The sequence below is a fragment of the Rhinatrema bivittatum genome, chromosome 6, assembly GCF_901001135.1.
Source record: "Rhinatrema bivittatum chromosome 6, aRhiBiv1.1, whole genome shotgun sequence".
NCBI lineage: Eukaryota > Metazoa > Chordata > Amphibia > Gymnophiona > Rhinatrematidae > Rhinatrema > Rhinatrema bivittatum.
The window spans coordinates 272,107,625-272,121,980 of NC_042620.1; the positions used below are offsets into that span (position 1 = coordinate 272,107,625).

General features: G+C 45.1%; 1 protein-coding gene across 4 annotated transcripts in view; it reads right to left on the minus strand.

The window, feature by feature from the left end:
* Positions 1-14,356, minus strand: part of TAF1 (TATA-box binding protein associated factor 1) — a 441,469-nt gene that overhangs the window by 219,771 nt on the left and 207,342 nt on the right. For all 4 annotated transcript variants that reach the window (XM_029607221.1, XM_029607219.1, XM_029607220.1 and 1 more), the window contains exons 25-26: positions 13,255-13,420; positions 2,464-2,675 (exon numbers count right to left, since the gene is read on the minus strand). In XM_029607221.1, the coding sequence (XP_029463081.1) occupies positions 2,464-2,675; positions 13,255-13,420 (378 nt within the window). The remainder of the gene's footprint in view (positions 1-2,463; positions 2,676-13,254; positions 13,421-14,356) is intronic.

Sequence of the window (14,356 nt, forward strand, 5' to 3'; positions counted from 1 at the left end):
CCGCTGGGGGGCGCCACACGTGGACTTGATGGCGTCCACCCTCAATGCCAAGGCCTCCCGCTTCTTCAGTCGCAGGAGGGAGCGGGGCGCGGAAGGCGTAGATGCTCTCGCCCTGCCTTGGCCCACACATCAGCTACTTTACGTCTTCCCACCCTGGCCCTTGGTGGGCAAGATTCTTCGCAGAATAGAAAACCACCAGGGTCCCCGGAGTGGCCACGCCGTCCTTGGTTCGCAGACCTGGTACATCTGGCGGTAGAGGGGCCGATTCGATTGGGCCATCTTCATCATCTATTGCACCAGGGTCCGGTATTTTTTGAGCAGGCAGAACTCTTCTGTCTTGCGGCATGGCTTTTGAACGACGTCGCCTTCGGCACAGAGGCGACCCAGAGGCGGTAATCTCAACTATGCTCCGGGCCCGCAAGCCTTCTACCTCAGTGGCTTACGTACGAGTTTGGAGGATCTTCGAGATATGGTGTTCCAATCGGGGGGGCTCTGCCCACAGAAGCGTCGGTGCCCCTGATCTTACAGTTTCTGCAGGACGGTCTAGACAAGGGTCTCGCCTATAATTCCCTTCGGGTCCAGGTGGCAGCCCTTGGTTCCCTCGTACAGAAGGAAGGTTCTCTCCTTCTCCAGCCGGACATCACTCGCTTCCTCAAAGGCGTCAAGCACTTACGACCTCCGGTCAGGGATCCGTGCCCCTCCTGGAGCCTCAATCTGGTGCTGCGTGCTTTGTCAGGTCTGCCCTTTGAACCGCTCCGCGGAACGACGATTAAGGATCTCACGCTCAAGACAGTTTTTCTCGTGGCCATCTGCTCGGCACGGCGCATCTCAGAGCTTCAAGCGTTGTCCTGCAGGGAACCCTACCTCCGATTTACAGACTCTGGAGTTTCCCTTCGCACTGTTCCTTCTTTTCTCCCGAAGGTGGTCTCGGCCTTCCATTTGAATCAGACAGTGGAACTTCCTGCTTTTGCTCCAGATGAGCCCCGGTCACTTCGTCATTTAGACGTCAAGCGCGCTTTGATTCACTACTTGGAAGCCACGAATGAATTCCGGGTTTCAGATCATCCTTTCGTACTCTGGTCGGGCCCGAAGAAGGGGTCCCAGGCCTCGAAGACGACGATTGCACGCTGGCTTAAGGAAGCCATTTCAGTATCCTATGTTGGAGCGGGACGGGTCCCGCCTCGTGGGGTCATAGCTCACTCGACTCGCTCGCAAGCGGCATCATGGGCGGAGGTCCGCTCCGTCTCCACACAGGAAATCTGCCAGGCAGCGACATGGAAATCGTTGCACACTTTCTCGAGGCATTACCGACTACACCTGGGGTCGCCTGCCTTTGGGCATTTTGGCGATCAGGTTCTCCGAGCAGGTCTCTCAGGGGCCCACCCGATTTAGGGAAGCTTGGGTACATCCCACCATCTGGAATGATCCTGGTACGTACAGGAAAAAGAAAATTATTCCTTACCTGCTAATTTTCGTTCCTGTAGTACCATGGATCATTCCAGACGCCCACCACTCTGAGATTCTTGCTGTTCCTGCTCGGGTACTTGCTGTCGATGTGGCCTCCTCATTCTTTACTATTATCTCTGTTCACAGCTCCCCACAAGTTGGCGGTTGTTTGCCGATAGTTCGTTGATTTTGTTATTTGATTCATGTTGTTTAAACTTGATCCAGACTGCTATTGCTCTACTAGTGCTTTGCTATACGTTATACTGAGCTCCAGCAGAGGGTGCACTGGCTATTATGGTAACGCCCCCTCGAAGTCTGTTCTGACTCCATCTGCTGGACAGGGGACATAACCCACCGTCTGGAATGTTCCATGGTACTAAAGGAACGAAAATTAGCAGGTAAGGAATAATTTTCTTATATCAAATCCTTTTTTCCCCTGAGTTTAAGTTTACACATTGATTCAAGATTTCACTATCTTACGTTCCTTTTTTAAATTATAATCCCAAACTACCTTCACCATTATCCAGTGCTTGCTGTTACATTCCCAATCAAATTCCACTATTCTCCCTCATTATCATCTCTTCCTTGCCATTTTTCTCCTATTCCAGGGGTGCCACTCTGGTCCTCAAGAGCACAAAATAGATAGGAGGAATAGCCTAGTGGTTAGAGCAGTGGACTATGAACCAGGAGACCAGGGTTCGAGTCCCGCTGTCACTCCTTGTGACCTTGGGCAAGTCACTTTACCCTACATTGCCTCAGGTACAAAAACTTAGATTGTAAGCCCTCTGGGGATAGAGAAATACCTCCAGTACCTGAATGTAAACCGGTGTGATATCTCAATTGAGATGAATGTCGGTATATAAAAAAAAATAATAATAATAATAATAATAATATATCTCATGCAATTCATTGTGAATATTCTGAAAACCAGGCCTGTTTGTGGCTCTTGAGGAGTGGAATTGGCCACCCCAGTTCTATTCTTTGCTTAGTCCCTCAAAGTTAGATATCATCTCTCACCTTTCAATCAGCTGTTTTCCAAGGACAATTTTAGTACCCTCCACCTTGATCAGTTCTTCATTATCATTGTGAATGACAGTCTTCTCCAGTTCTTCCTCCTGCTCCTCTGTCATGGCTACAGGGTTGGAGGGAGGAGCATTGGTTTGATAATAAAGAGGGCAGAACTTGTTAGTTCTCATGTGTCCAATTGCACCACATGCGCCACATTTTAGCTGCAGAGAATGAAAAGAGCTTTAATGAAATCCATGACTGAGGAGTCAGGAACGCAAAGGCACTCCAGCACCCTAATTCATTCACAGCAGACATTAGAAGAGGACAATTAGTTACCTTAATTTTATTTCATTTATTGCTTATATACCACAGAACCAGCGTAAGACCTGTACAATGTAGTGTATAACATACTTCAATTCAGTACAAAAAGCAATGAAAAGATACCAATGTCAAGTTTAAAATGGAAACAACCATGTTTTTCCCCCTAGAGGTGATATAATTCAACTCTAGTCAGATCTCCACTAATAAAGAGTTCCATAATTGGGGCCCAGCCACATAAAGGACCTATTGTAATATCTCACTTTTTTAAACTCACTGAAGGCACAGCCATTTATGCCCCCTGACTAGATCTTAATCCCTTGTACCAAAAAGAACACACCAAAAAACAGGATATAAACAAAATCACTGTGAACAAATCGGTTTTATTAATATTATTTATTAAAAAATTGAATACTGAAAACTTAAGAAAAGGAAGGGGGGCGCTGTTCGCCGCGCATGTGTGTGGACGCGTGATAGCTCGGCTCCGCGATCCCTCCCACCGAAAGACCTGCTAAATCGCTGTTTTGAGCTTTGAATGACCGGCGATTCTCATCAAAAACGTGAGTGGGACCCCGCGCGCCCCGAGGCAGATGGCTACAAAACGCAAAACAATGGATTTGCGGCATTTTTCTTACGAAAAATTGTCGGGGGAAGCAGGCCAAGATGGCGCCGAAGCCGCGAGCTGCGAATCGCGCGAGCAGGGAGAGGAGACAGGGCAGTTTACGGACGTAAGCCTGCCGGCTGCACAGATTGATCCCTCGGAGATACTTACCCGATCTGAGGCCAGGAATTGGTTTATGGAAATTCGGGCCGACTTAAAACAGCATCGGGATGCCATAATGGCGTCCGTGGCAGACCTGAAGGACGACCTGGCTGCCCTGGGGAACAGGGTGGATGAGGCAGAAATTAGACTGGAAGGCCACGGGGAGTCTATCAACTCCCTAATCTCCCAGCACGCGTCATACTCATCAGATCTGCTCAATCTGCAAAACAAGGTGGAGGACCTTGAAAATAGAAGTCGGCGCAATAATTTGCGCATAAGGGGGGTGCCAGAAACCCCAGAATATGTTGGGGTAGCAGAGACAGCGGTACAAATCTGCACCTTTCTCTTACAACAAGCACAGGAGGGTGAGGGGTTGGAATCAACTTGTGGAACTGCTATTCAATTTGAGAGAGCACACAGAGCGCTGGGGCCCAGAACGGATCAGAGGCCTAGAGACATTGTGCTGTGCTTTTCTAGCTTCCCCCTCAAGGATAAGATATACAATATAGCCAGGAATTTAAAAGAAATTAAATGGCAAAATCATCACATATCCATATTCCAGGATTTGTCACCGGTCACCCTGAAGAAAAGATTTGACTTACGGGAAGTCACTGCGCAGCTGCGCGAGAATAACATTCGCTATCGCTGGACATACCCCTTCGGGCTCTCCTTTCAGGTCCAGGGTGTGGGATATAAAATTACTTCACTGGCAGAAGCACTTGGAGTATTTTCTAAAGCTCAGCTGCCGGTTCACTTCCAACTTCCAAATTCCAAGCAGCCGCAACCCCGGAGGGATGAGGCGCCCAGATGGCAGAGGGCGGATAAAGGAGGAAAGCGCCTGCGAAGACAACCTGGACTACGTGGTTCCGCTCCATCAGACAAGGGCTGACTTTTTCTGCTAACCTGTCTCCTTCAGGAAGTATTGGTTCCTTTTACGTAGAGCACATGAGGCTTCTGTGCATTTAGCCATTTCCCTTGGCTTGGATGAACTCTTGTGCGGTTTACAGGGGTTCCGTTCTCTTCAAATTGATGGGACATGAGATGTTATTCTACTGAGTTTTTGTTAGATTTAGGTCTTTTACTGTTTTAATATTGCTTCTGGTTCCATGCGGCGGGTGGGGAGGTCGCGGGGGGAGGGTCACGCATCGCATACACTACAACAGACCTCCAGAGGTGGAGTATCCATTCATGTGGGAGTGGGATACTATAGGAATTATTAGGGGTGACACTGGTAGTTTATGGATACTTGTGGAGGCTGGTACGGCAACATCTGTGGGTGGTTATGAGCGTGGGATTGGGACTGGGGGCAAATACTGCCGGCTGGTCTCACACTTTGCGGCTCCACGGTTTACAGTGATGGAGGCTGAGACGGGATGTGGTAGTTCTTTTCTATCTTGTCAGGAAACATGGCGACCAAAATATTGTCCCTTAATGTAAAGGGGATTAATACGCCCCGCAAGCGCACATTGTTACAGCGGGAATTGCATAGGCAGGGGGCAGGCATTGTCTTTTTACAAGAAACGCATATCAGGAAGCATCACCAAAGGTTACTGCACTTTTCGCAGTATCCAACTGCACATTGGGCGGCCAGCACCAAAACTTCTAAGTATGCTGGGGTGGGTATACTCTTTGCGTCTACTTTCGCTCATGAGGAGCTGTTTCATATATATGACTTACAGGGGCGTTTTGTGCTGGTTCGGGTGCGGGTGGGCAAACAGGTTTTTACCCTGGTCAATGTTTACTTTCCTAATGCACATAAAACTCAATTTCTACGGGAGTTTAGGGACTTATTGACCATGCATGTGGAAGGGGAACTCATCTTAGGGGGTGACTTTAATTTTGTACAGGTACCGTTGTTAGACTCCAGTTCTGGAAAGATCTCTGACCCCCAAACTAGAACCAGATGGAGTGAGATTATGGAGGACTGGAGTCTGGTGGATGTTTGGAGGGCTAGATACCCGAAATCCCGAGCCTATACTTTTTATTCTCCTGTTCACAACACATACACTCGAATAGACTGCTTCTTCATGTCCAGGTCACTACAGAACTCAGTTATTAACACTGATATTGACAACATTACTTGGTCGGACCATGCCCCAGTCTGGCTGGTGTGCCATTTTAGAGACCTGAATAAAGGGTTTCGACCTTGGCGTCTTAATGATTGCTTGCTCAAAGATACTGCCTTCATCGGTCAATTGGAAAAAACGCTGAAAGATTATTTTCAGGCTAATCAAACGGAGGGTATGTCCCCGTTGGTCGTATGGGAATGCTCCAAGACGGTGGTCAGGGGAGAGTGTATTGCCCGGGCTGCATATTGTAATCGGGAGAGGGAGAGTCAACGGCAAGCTTGGCTGCAGGAATTGGCTAAATTGACCCAAGCACATAGTCGAACGCATTCCGGAGCTACTTATCAACATATCCTGCTCCTCAAAGATAAATTGAGAGCACTAGATGATACCGCCATTAGTCACCAATTAATGCTTCTCAAACAACAGTTTTATGAGGGAGGGAATAAGGCGGGAAAGTATCTGGCTAGACAGTTAAAAGCGGCTCAATCTAGAACGATCATATCTAAAATACAGACTGCCTCAGGCAATATGATCACAGTGTCCGAGGATATTAGGAAGGCCTTCACTGACTTTTATTCCACCCTGTACACTCAGGACACCAACATTAGGGCGGCGGCCATAGAACAGTATTTGACTACCGTACAGTTGCCAGTTCTTAGCGAGAGATGGCAGATTGCTTTAGATACTCCCATTGCAGTAGATGAAGTTTTGGCTGCCATCAAGAAACTTAAGCCTGGCAAGGCACCTGGCCTGGATGGGTTCACAGGAGTCTACTATCGTAAATTTGCTCCCCAATTAGCTGAGCCACTGGCAATGGCTTTTAATTCCCTCCTTGAGGGGCACACCTTAACGCATGAATCCAACACAGCTGGGATTTCTGTACTAGCAAAACCAGGGAGGGACCCCACTAAATGCAGCTCCTATCGCCCCATTTCGTTAATCAATATTGATTTGAAAATCCTGGCTAGAGTTTTAGCGGCCAGGCTTAATGGAGTTCTTCCTGACCTGATTCATAATGATCAGGTGGGTTTTGTTCCAGGGCGCTTGGCAGCAGACAATGTCCGGCGTATTGTCAATATAGTCGATTTAGTGCAACAACAGCAAATCCCAGCGGTACTATTAGCTCTCGATGCTGAAAAAGCGTTTGATCTTGTCCACTGGGAATTCTTGTTTAAAGTCTTAGGCAAAATGGGTTTTGGGGTTGCCTTTTTGAAATGGATACAGAAGCTATATGAGTGCCCCATGGCTAGGGTGAAGGTTAATGGAGGATATGGCCCCCCCTTTGATATACAGCGCGGAACAAGGCAGGGTTGTCCCTTATCACCTCTGTTATTCGCACTGTTCCTGGAGCCATTTGCCATTAGGGTACGCGAGGCCCAGCATATTACAGGGATCTGGGGAGGCAAGGTTCATTCTAAAATCTCCCTTTTCGCGGATGATGTTATGATGACCCTCTCTGATCCTGAAGCATCTTTGAAGGGGGTAATGATAGAATTGCAAGGATTTTCGGCAGTTTCAGGCATGCGCATTAATTATGACAAATCCGAAATACTTAACTTGACCCTCTCACCTAAGGTGGCGCATGGCCTTAAGACCCAATTCCCTTTCTTATGGGCTCCTACCTATTTGAAATATTTAGGTGTTAAGATTGGACCCCACGTTCGCCAATTGTTTGATCTCAATTATACTCCCTTGGTGGCTAATATTCGAGAGCATTTAAGACGCTGGGATAGACAGGTATTTTCCTGGTTAGGCCGATTGGCCATTCTTAAGATGAACGTCCTCCCTCGTTTCTTGTATTTCTTCACTACTCTTCCCATTAGTATACCCTCTATACTCCTCAAACAGTGGCAGCAACTATTGTGTGGCTTCATATGGCGGAGACGCCCACCCAGGGTGGCGAGGTCTATTCTTTATTTACCTAAAAATAGGGGGGGTCTTCACCTACCTAACATACTGTGGTATTATTATGCGGCTCAACTGCGTGCCCTGGTGGCCCTACATGGCTTCCGGGATGTACCTCAATGGGTGCGGTTTGAACAAGGGCTGATAGGCTCCTTCCCTATTACGGCTCTACCGTGGCAGCCTAGCGCAACGTGGGGGGTATTCGGGTATTACCCCTTCGCTTTGCGTACCACGATGCGGATTTGGCATCGGTGGAAAAATGAGTTGGTGGGACCTGAAAATCACTCCTTGTTAACCCACTTATTCACCAACACAGCAGTGCCTGGCTCGGAGCGATTTGTGGGTCTTAGCGATTGGCGTAAGGCTGGGGTCTTATGCATGGGCCATATGCTACAGCAGGGCAAGGTGCTCTCCAGAAAGCAACTCTGTGACCTGCACCCGGGTAGCACTCTGGATTTTCTATTGTATGCTAGATTATCATCCTACATACAAACTGGTTTACGGAGAGGCACTGTACGGTTTAAAAATACTCTATTTGAGACCTTGTGTCAGCACGCCTCGCTCATAAAGGGGATTATATCAAAAGTTTATACTATGTTTAATAATAAATCACTGGTGGTTCATAAATATAGGGCACTCTGGGATTTAGATTTTCCGGGTTCTTTGGATGACAATGATTGGGATGTCATATATACCGTAGCTGGCAAATGTTCCGTATCAGCGGGTTTACAAGAAAACTGCTACAAAATGCTCTATCGTTGGCATTACACCCCTCTCGCTCTACACAGATTCTATCCCCATATCTCAGATTGCTGCTGGAGAGGCTGTGGGGCCCAGGGCACATATATACACATATGGTGGTCTTGTCCCGGAATTCAGGGTTACTGGCAGGAGGTGATTCAATGGATCTCCCAGTTGTTACATACGCCTTGTGTAGCGCATCCCTGGCATGTCTTATTAGGTGCGCCTATGAAAGACTATGACACTTCACACCAAAAGTTGTTTTTGCAAATTTTTATTGCAGCGAGGACAGAGTTGGCTATAAAATGGAAACAAATTACGATTCCTACGCTTGCTGCAGTGCAACATCGCCTTTTCTCTTTATACCAATTGGGCAGACTTACTGCTGTACATCAGAATCGTTTGTCCTCCTTTCAAACTGTTTGGGGTCCCTATCAACAGTGGATAGCTGCCCACAATTCCACGTAATGCTCATAGCTTTCACCGCGTCTTACCAGTCCACTCGACAGCGGTGCTAGTTACTGTTTACCAAGTACCATTACTCTGTAGAATCTGTATGTAATACACCAGTGTGGGGAGGGGGGTGGGGTGGGGGTTGGGGGGTTACTTTGGTTCATATGTATATCATGATCACCCTGTAATCTGGTCTTTTCAATTTAGTTTTTCCTGCAGTTTGCTATTATTATTGAGGCTGTTTTTTGATTATCTCGAATGATGTATCTCATTGGCAAGGCTACTGTGATATTGTTAGTTCACCGTTATGTTGTTTTACATGCTTCACCATAGCGGTAGTCTAATATCAGCCTGTATCTTGTATATTGATGTTTATTGCAGCTTGTTCATAAAATAAAAACAGATTATATACAAAAAAAAACTTAAGAAAAGGAACACGGCATAGCAGCTGGGCACGCACAAGTTAGGTGCATCGGCCACCCGGCCTGTCCCGTGTGTACCGCCGGACAAGAAGGGAAGATGGTGCCAGCGCCCCCCCACGCGTAAAATGGCGTCCCCGAGGGTCTCCACGTGGACCCTTGCACCGGGACGGGGCCTAGCCCAACCAGGGCTGCTCAGCCCGTCGGTGCTCCCTTTCTACCTCGCCGGAAGAAAAACAGAATCGGTACGGCAATCTGAGCCGCGGAGACTGGAGACCTGAATTTAAAGTTTTCTGCTTACCTGGTCTCGGCACTTACCGATCGAGTGCCGGGACGGTCTCCAGCTGCGGGGGGAGAGGGCTTTCCTCTCTTATCTCTCTCTGCACCCCCTTTCTCGTGCATGCCGCTCGTCGGATAAGTCACACCTATCCGTGCCCTTCTCCTCAACTGCCAATTCTGTGCTTTCCACCTGGCTGCACCATGTGCTTGGAATAAACTTCCTGAATTGGTGCGTCATGCTCCCTCTCTTGCCATGTCTAAATCCCATCTAAAGAGGAGACCAAGATGGCCGCCGACTGAAGTGCACGCTTGGACGCTCTCTCTGTGAATTCCTCAAGACTTTATCCTACAACCAACATGCCACATACTAAAAGAAAAGCCAAACTCCAGCAAATACCAGCATCTTCACCAATACCTGACCAACGACAAGCACAGATAGAATCGGTCTTCGCGTCCCCCCCTGCTCCAGGCACTTGAGGAGGAGCCGCATCGGATACTGGCATGGAGCGAATTCTTTCAATGAGAGGAGAGGTGGTATTGCGAGGTGCTAGATTTTCTTTAAGATATCTGTGTAAATGTTTACTTTATTTTCAAAATTCTAAATATTTGTTCTTTGAGCCCTCTCAGTTAAGAGCATATCTTGATCCACACTCCTAAATTGTATTTCGTGTGTGCGGGGGGGGGGGGGGGGTCCGTTTATGTTAATGCAGGGGATACTTCTGGAGATTTCTTTTTTTCTTATTTCCCCTTTCACTCTGTAAACCCTTGGTCTCCTATTTTCTTATTAAGATATATGTGGAGATATTTGATATGTTTCTAATATACTTATGGCAATTAATATTAAGAGAATAACTTCATGTTATGTATCTCATTTTTGGAATAAGTATTGCTTGTGTTTATTTGGAAACTTAATAAAAATAAAATTATAAAAAAAAAAAAAAATCCCATCTAAAGACCCACCTTTTTGAAACCGCTTTTAAATCTTATGCCTGATTGTCTGATTTAGTCTTAACTTTCTTTTCTTTTAACCAAGTCTCTTGTCCTGTATGTTTGTCTTATTAGTTTGTAAACTCTATTGAGCAGAGACTGTCTTTTTGTATGCTTGTACAGTGCTGTGTATGTCGTGTAGTGCTATAGAAATGTTAAGTAGTAGTAGAAGTAGATCAGCTATAAAGAAAGAGGTCCACTCCAGAACCTTCCCTTTCAAACTTATACCTCTCCAATAAAATCTGGTTGTTAACAAAATCAAAGGCACTTGAAATATCCAATATCATCAAGAAAACTGCCTCATCTCAATCTCGATACCCCAGTACCTCATCTACTACTAAAACTGACTCTGTGCTATGCCCTCACCTAAATCCTGCCTGGTCATAGTCAAGACTCTCAGACTCCTCTCAAAAGGAGGATAGCTCTACAGTCATAGCTTTTTTTTTTTTTATGACTTTAGTCAGGAATGGGATATTGGATACAGGGTGATAGCTTTCACACTGAGATACTTCTAATGAGAAAATTTTCAACAGGGGTGTCACCACAGAACACTTAATCATGGTAGGTACACTGCCCTCCTGAGCAGAAAAATTTTCCCGGCACTGATCACCCGGGAAACTATAGATCACTGAGCCTGACTTCAGTGCCAGGAAAAATTGTGGAAACTATTATAAAGAATAAAATCACAAAACATTTAGATAAACATGGTTTAAATGGGACACAGTCAGCACAGATTTACCCAAGGAAAGTCTAGCCTCACAAATTTCCTATATTTTTTTGAAGGGGTGAATAAACATGTGGACAAAGATGTGGTGTATTTGGATTTGGAAGGGGTGAAAAAACATGTGGACAAAGATGTGGTATATTTGGATTTTCAGAAGGCGTTTCACAAAGTCCTTCATGAGAGGCTTCTAAGAAAACTAAAAAGTGGGATAGGAGGAGCTGTCCTTTTGTGAATTGCAAACTGGTTAAAAGACAGGAAACAGAGAATAGGATTAAATGGTCTGTTTTCACAGTGGAAAAAGGTAAACAGTGGAATGCATCAGGGATCTGTACTGGACCAGTGCTTTTTAATATATTTAAAAATAATCTGGAAAGGGGTAAGTTGAGTGAGGTGATCAAATTTGCGGATGACAAAAGTATGCAGAGTAGTTAAATCTCAAGCGGATTGTGATAAATTGCAGGAGGACCTTGCGAGACCGGAAGATTGGGCTTCCAAATGTCAGATGAAATTTAAGCCCTTAAGCCCCTGAGGCAGCTCGTTGAGCGAAACTTGGTCAGAGTCGGGCAAGATTCAATAAAGTCCTATATTACCGATCCATTTCCTCGTGTTCATTGCTGTCAGCCAAAAACGTTTTACAATCATTTCTAAAACCTTGACCACATCTTCCAGTAACACATTTCACAACTTAGATCTCCTCTTTGTAGACTTCTAATAATGGCAATTGTTATTTTTTGCTTTAGTGCTGTGTTATTTTCATGCTTTCTATGCCTTCTTTATCCCCTCAAGATATAATGCTTGAAGTATACTAAAAATTGCGAAAATAAAATGTTTTAAAGAAAGGTCTGAAACAACTGATCGTGGATGTTGAGATGGGTCATGGGAACAACATACACCACTACCACCATGTGTCCCAGGATAATCAGAACATCTCGGGCTGGGACTTGATCAAAACTGTAGAAGGTTCTGGATCAAGGCTTAAGAACATAAGAACATGCCATACTGGGTCAGACCAAAGGTCCATCAAGCCCAGCATCCTGTTTCCAACAGTGGCCAATCCAGGCCATAAGAACCTAGCAAGTACCCAAAAACTAAGTCTATTCCATGTTACCGTTGCTAGTAATAGTGGTGGTTATTATCTAAGTCAACTTAATTAAAAGCAGGTAATGGACTTCTCCTCCAAGAACTTATCCAATCCTTTTTTAAACACAGCTATACTAACTGCACTAACCGCATCTTCTGGCAACAAATTCAAGGGTATTAGATGTTAGTTGATTGCCCTTTCCAGCAGGTATAATTTCTCTTGGGTGTGTTTTTGATATTGTGTGAGCTCTTCAGATTTATATCTTTATATAGGTATTGTAAATTCTCAATCCATATTTTTCCACTTTGGATTACTAATTCTGATTTGGTTTTGAATTTAAGTCCTTTCCACATGTTCCAGAAGGAATTATCTATAGTCATTTCTATTTCAGACAATTTTTTTCTGCATGTGTTCAGATTTTTTCTGTTTTACGGGTGGTTTGTAGTTTCTAAGATTGTGAAGGTATGTACTGTGAAGATCTTCTCTTAGGGGTTTCTCTGCATTTTTTTAATTTGAGCATTATCATACTTTTGTCTTAAGTTTTCACATTCTTTATCAAACCACACTGATTTAGATGTGCTTTGTTTGATCTGTTTTTTAAATTCTGATTTGGTAATTGATTCCCTGCTATTTTGTGGAAAATCACATTTATATCTATAACTATTGGTTTCTCTGTCTTGGTGTGTGTAATTGTTGCTTTTAATCAGGAAGGTGTGAATCTGGTATTTTATTGCTGGCTTTTCTATGGATGTCTGGTAATTTGCACTATTCTGGTGTCTCCATATGTACTTTGGATGGAGTCTGTGAAGATTTTGGGGTGGGGTATTCAGTGCTGGTATTTGCTTTCATCTATTGATGTATAGGATTAGATCTGGCAATTATTAGATAAATAAGACTGGGGTCTGATTAAGGCATTAATCTCTTTAAAGATCAGGAGTGGAATAAAAGACCAACAATGATATTAAAAAAAAAGTCATGAATCTATGGTAGCAATGATACAAAGTACTATCTGAATTTTACATTTCAAATTTAAATCTAATATGTATATTCTTTTCCCTTACCTTGAGATCAGGTCGTTCCTTCATTTTCTTGGGTTTTTTCTCAGGTGGGCCTTTTAGCTTCTCCTTTTCCTGATTCCGTTTGAGTCGCCTCAACTGTTCCTGAATCCTGCGCCTCTCTTTCCTCATTTCTTCTCTATGCTGCTCATCAAACAAGGCAAATTTACGGCTAAAAAACAGAAGCACCAACAGTGAGGTCAATATTGAACAGTGTGGGGAGCAAGAATTTAGCTGGGTAATTCTGTCCAGGATATTCAGCAGGAAACAAATTCTTATATCCCACTAAAGTTAGCCAGGTAAGTTTAGCCAGTTATTTTAGACCTCTTCTTGGCCATGATTGGATTTACTTGGCTAAATTTAAGTCCTGCCCCAGACTGCTTCCACATTGCCTTTTTTTAAATCCACAGATGGCCTGATATTCATTACCACGTAGCATCTGAATATCCGGCCACGTTCAGCAGTTGCCTCTTAGCCAGATACTTATTTATAGCTAAAAAGTTAGCCAACTAACGGGCCGATATAGAAAACTTCGCAGGAGAGCGGGCGAGTGCCCGCTCTCCTGGGGTGCACCCAGGCCATTCTCCTGGGCGCGCGATCCAGTAAATACATTTATGTAAATGAGGGCCCGCGATAAAAGGAGGCGCTAGGGACACCAGCACGTCCCTAGCGCCTCCTTTTTGACAGAAGCGGCGGCTGTCATCGAGTTTGACAGCAGATGCTTAATTTTACCAGCGTCGGTTGTTGAGCCCGTTGACAACCACGGGTTCGTAAAGCGGACGCCGGCAAAATTGAGCGTCCGTCTTCCAACCCGCGAGCAGATTTAAAAAAATTTTTTTTAACTTTTGGGGCCTCCGACTTAATATCGCTATGATATTAAGTCGGAGGGTGTACAGAAAAGCAGTTTTTTCTGCTTTTCTATACACTTTCCCGGTGCCAGCGAAATTAAAATGTGCGGCTTCACTGCACATTTTGCTTTCTGTATCACACAGGAATGACTAATAGGCCCATCAACATGCATTTGCATGTTGCGGGTGCTATTAGTTTCAGGGGGATTGGCCGCGCGTTTTCGATGCGCTATTACCCTTTACTGTATAAGGGGTAAAAA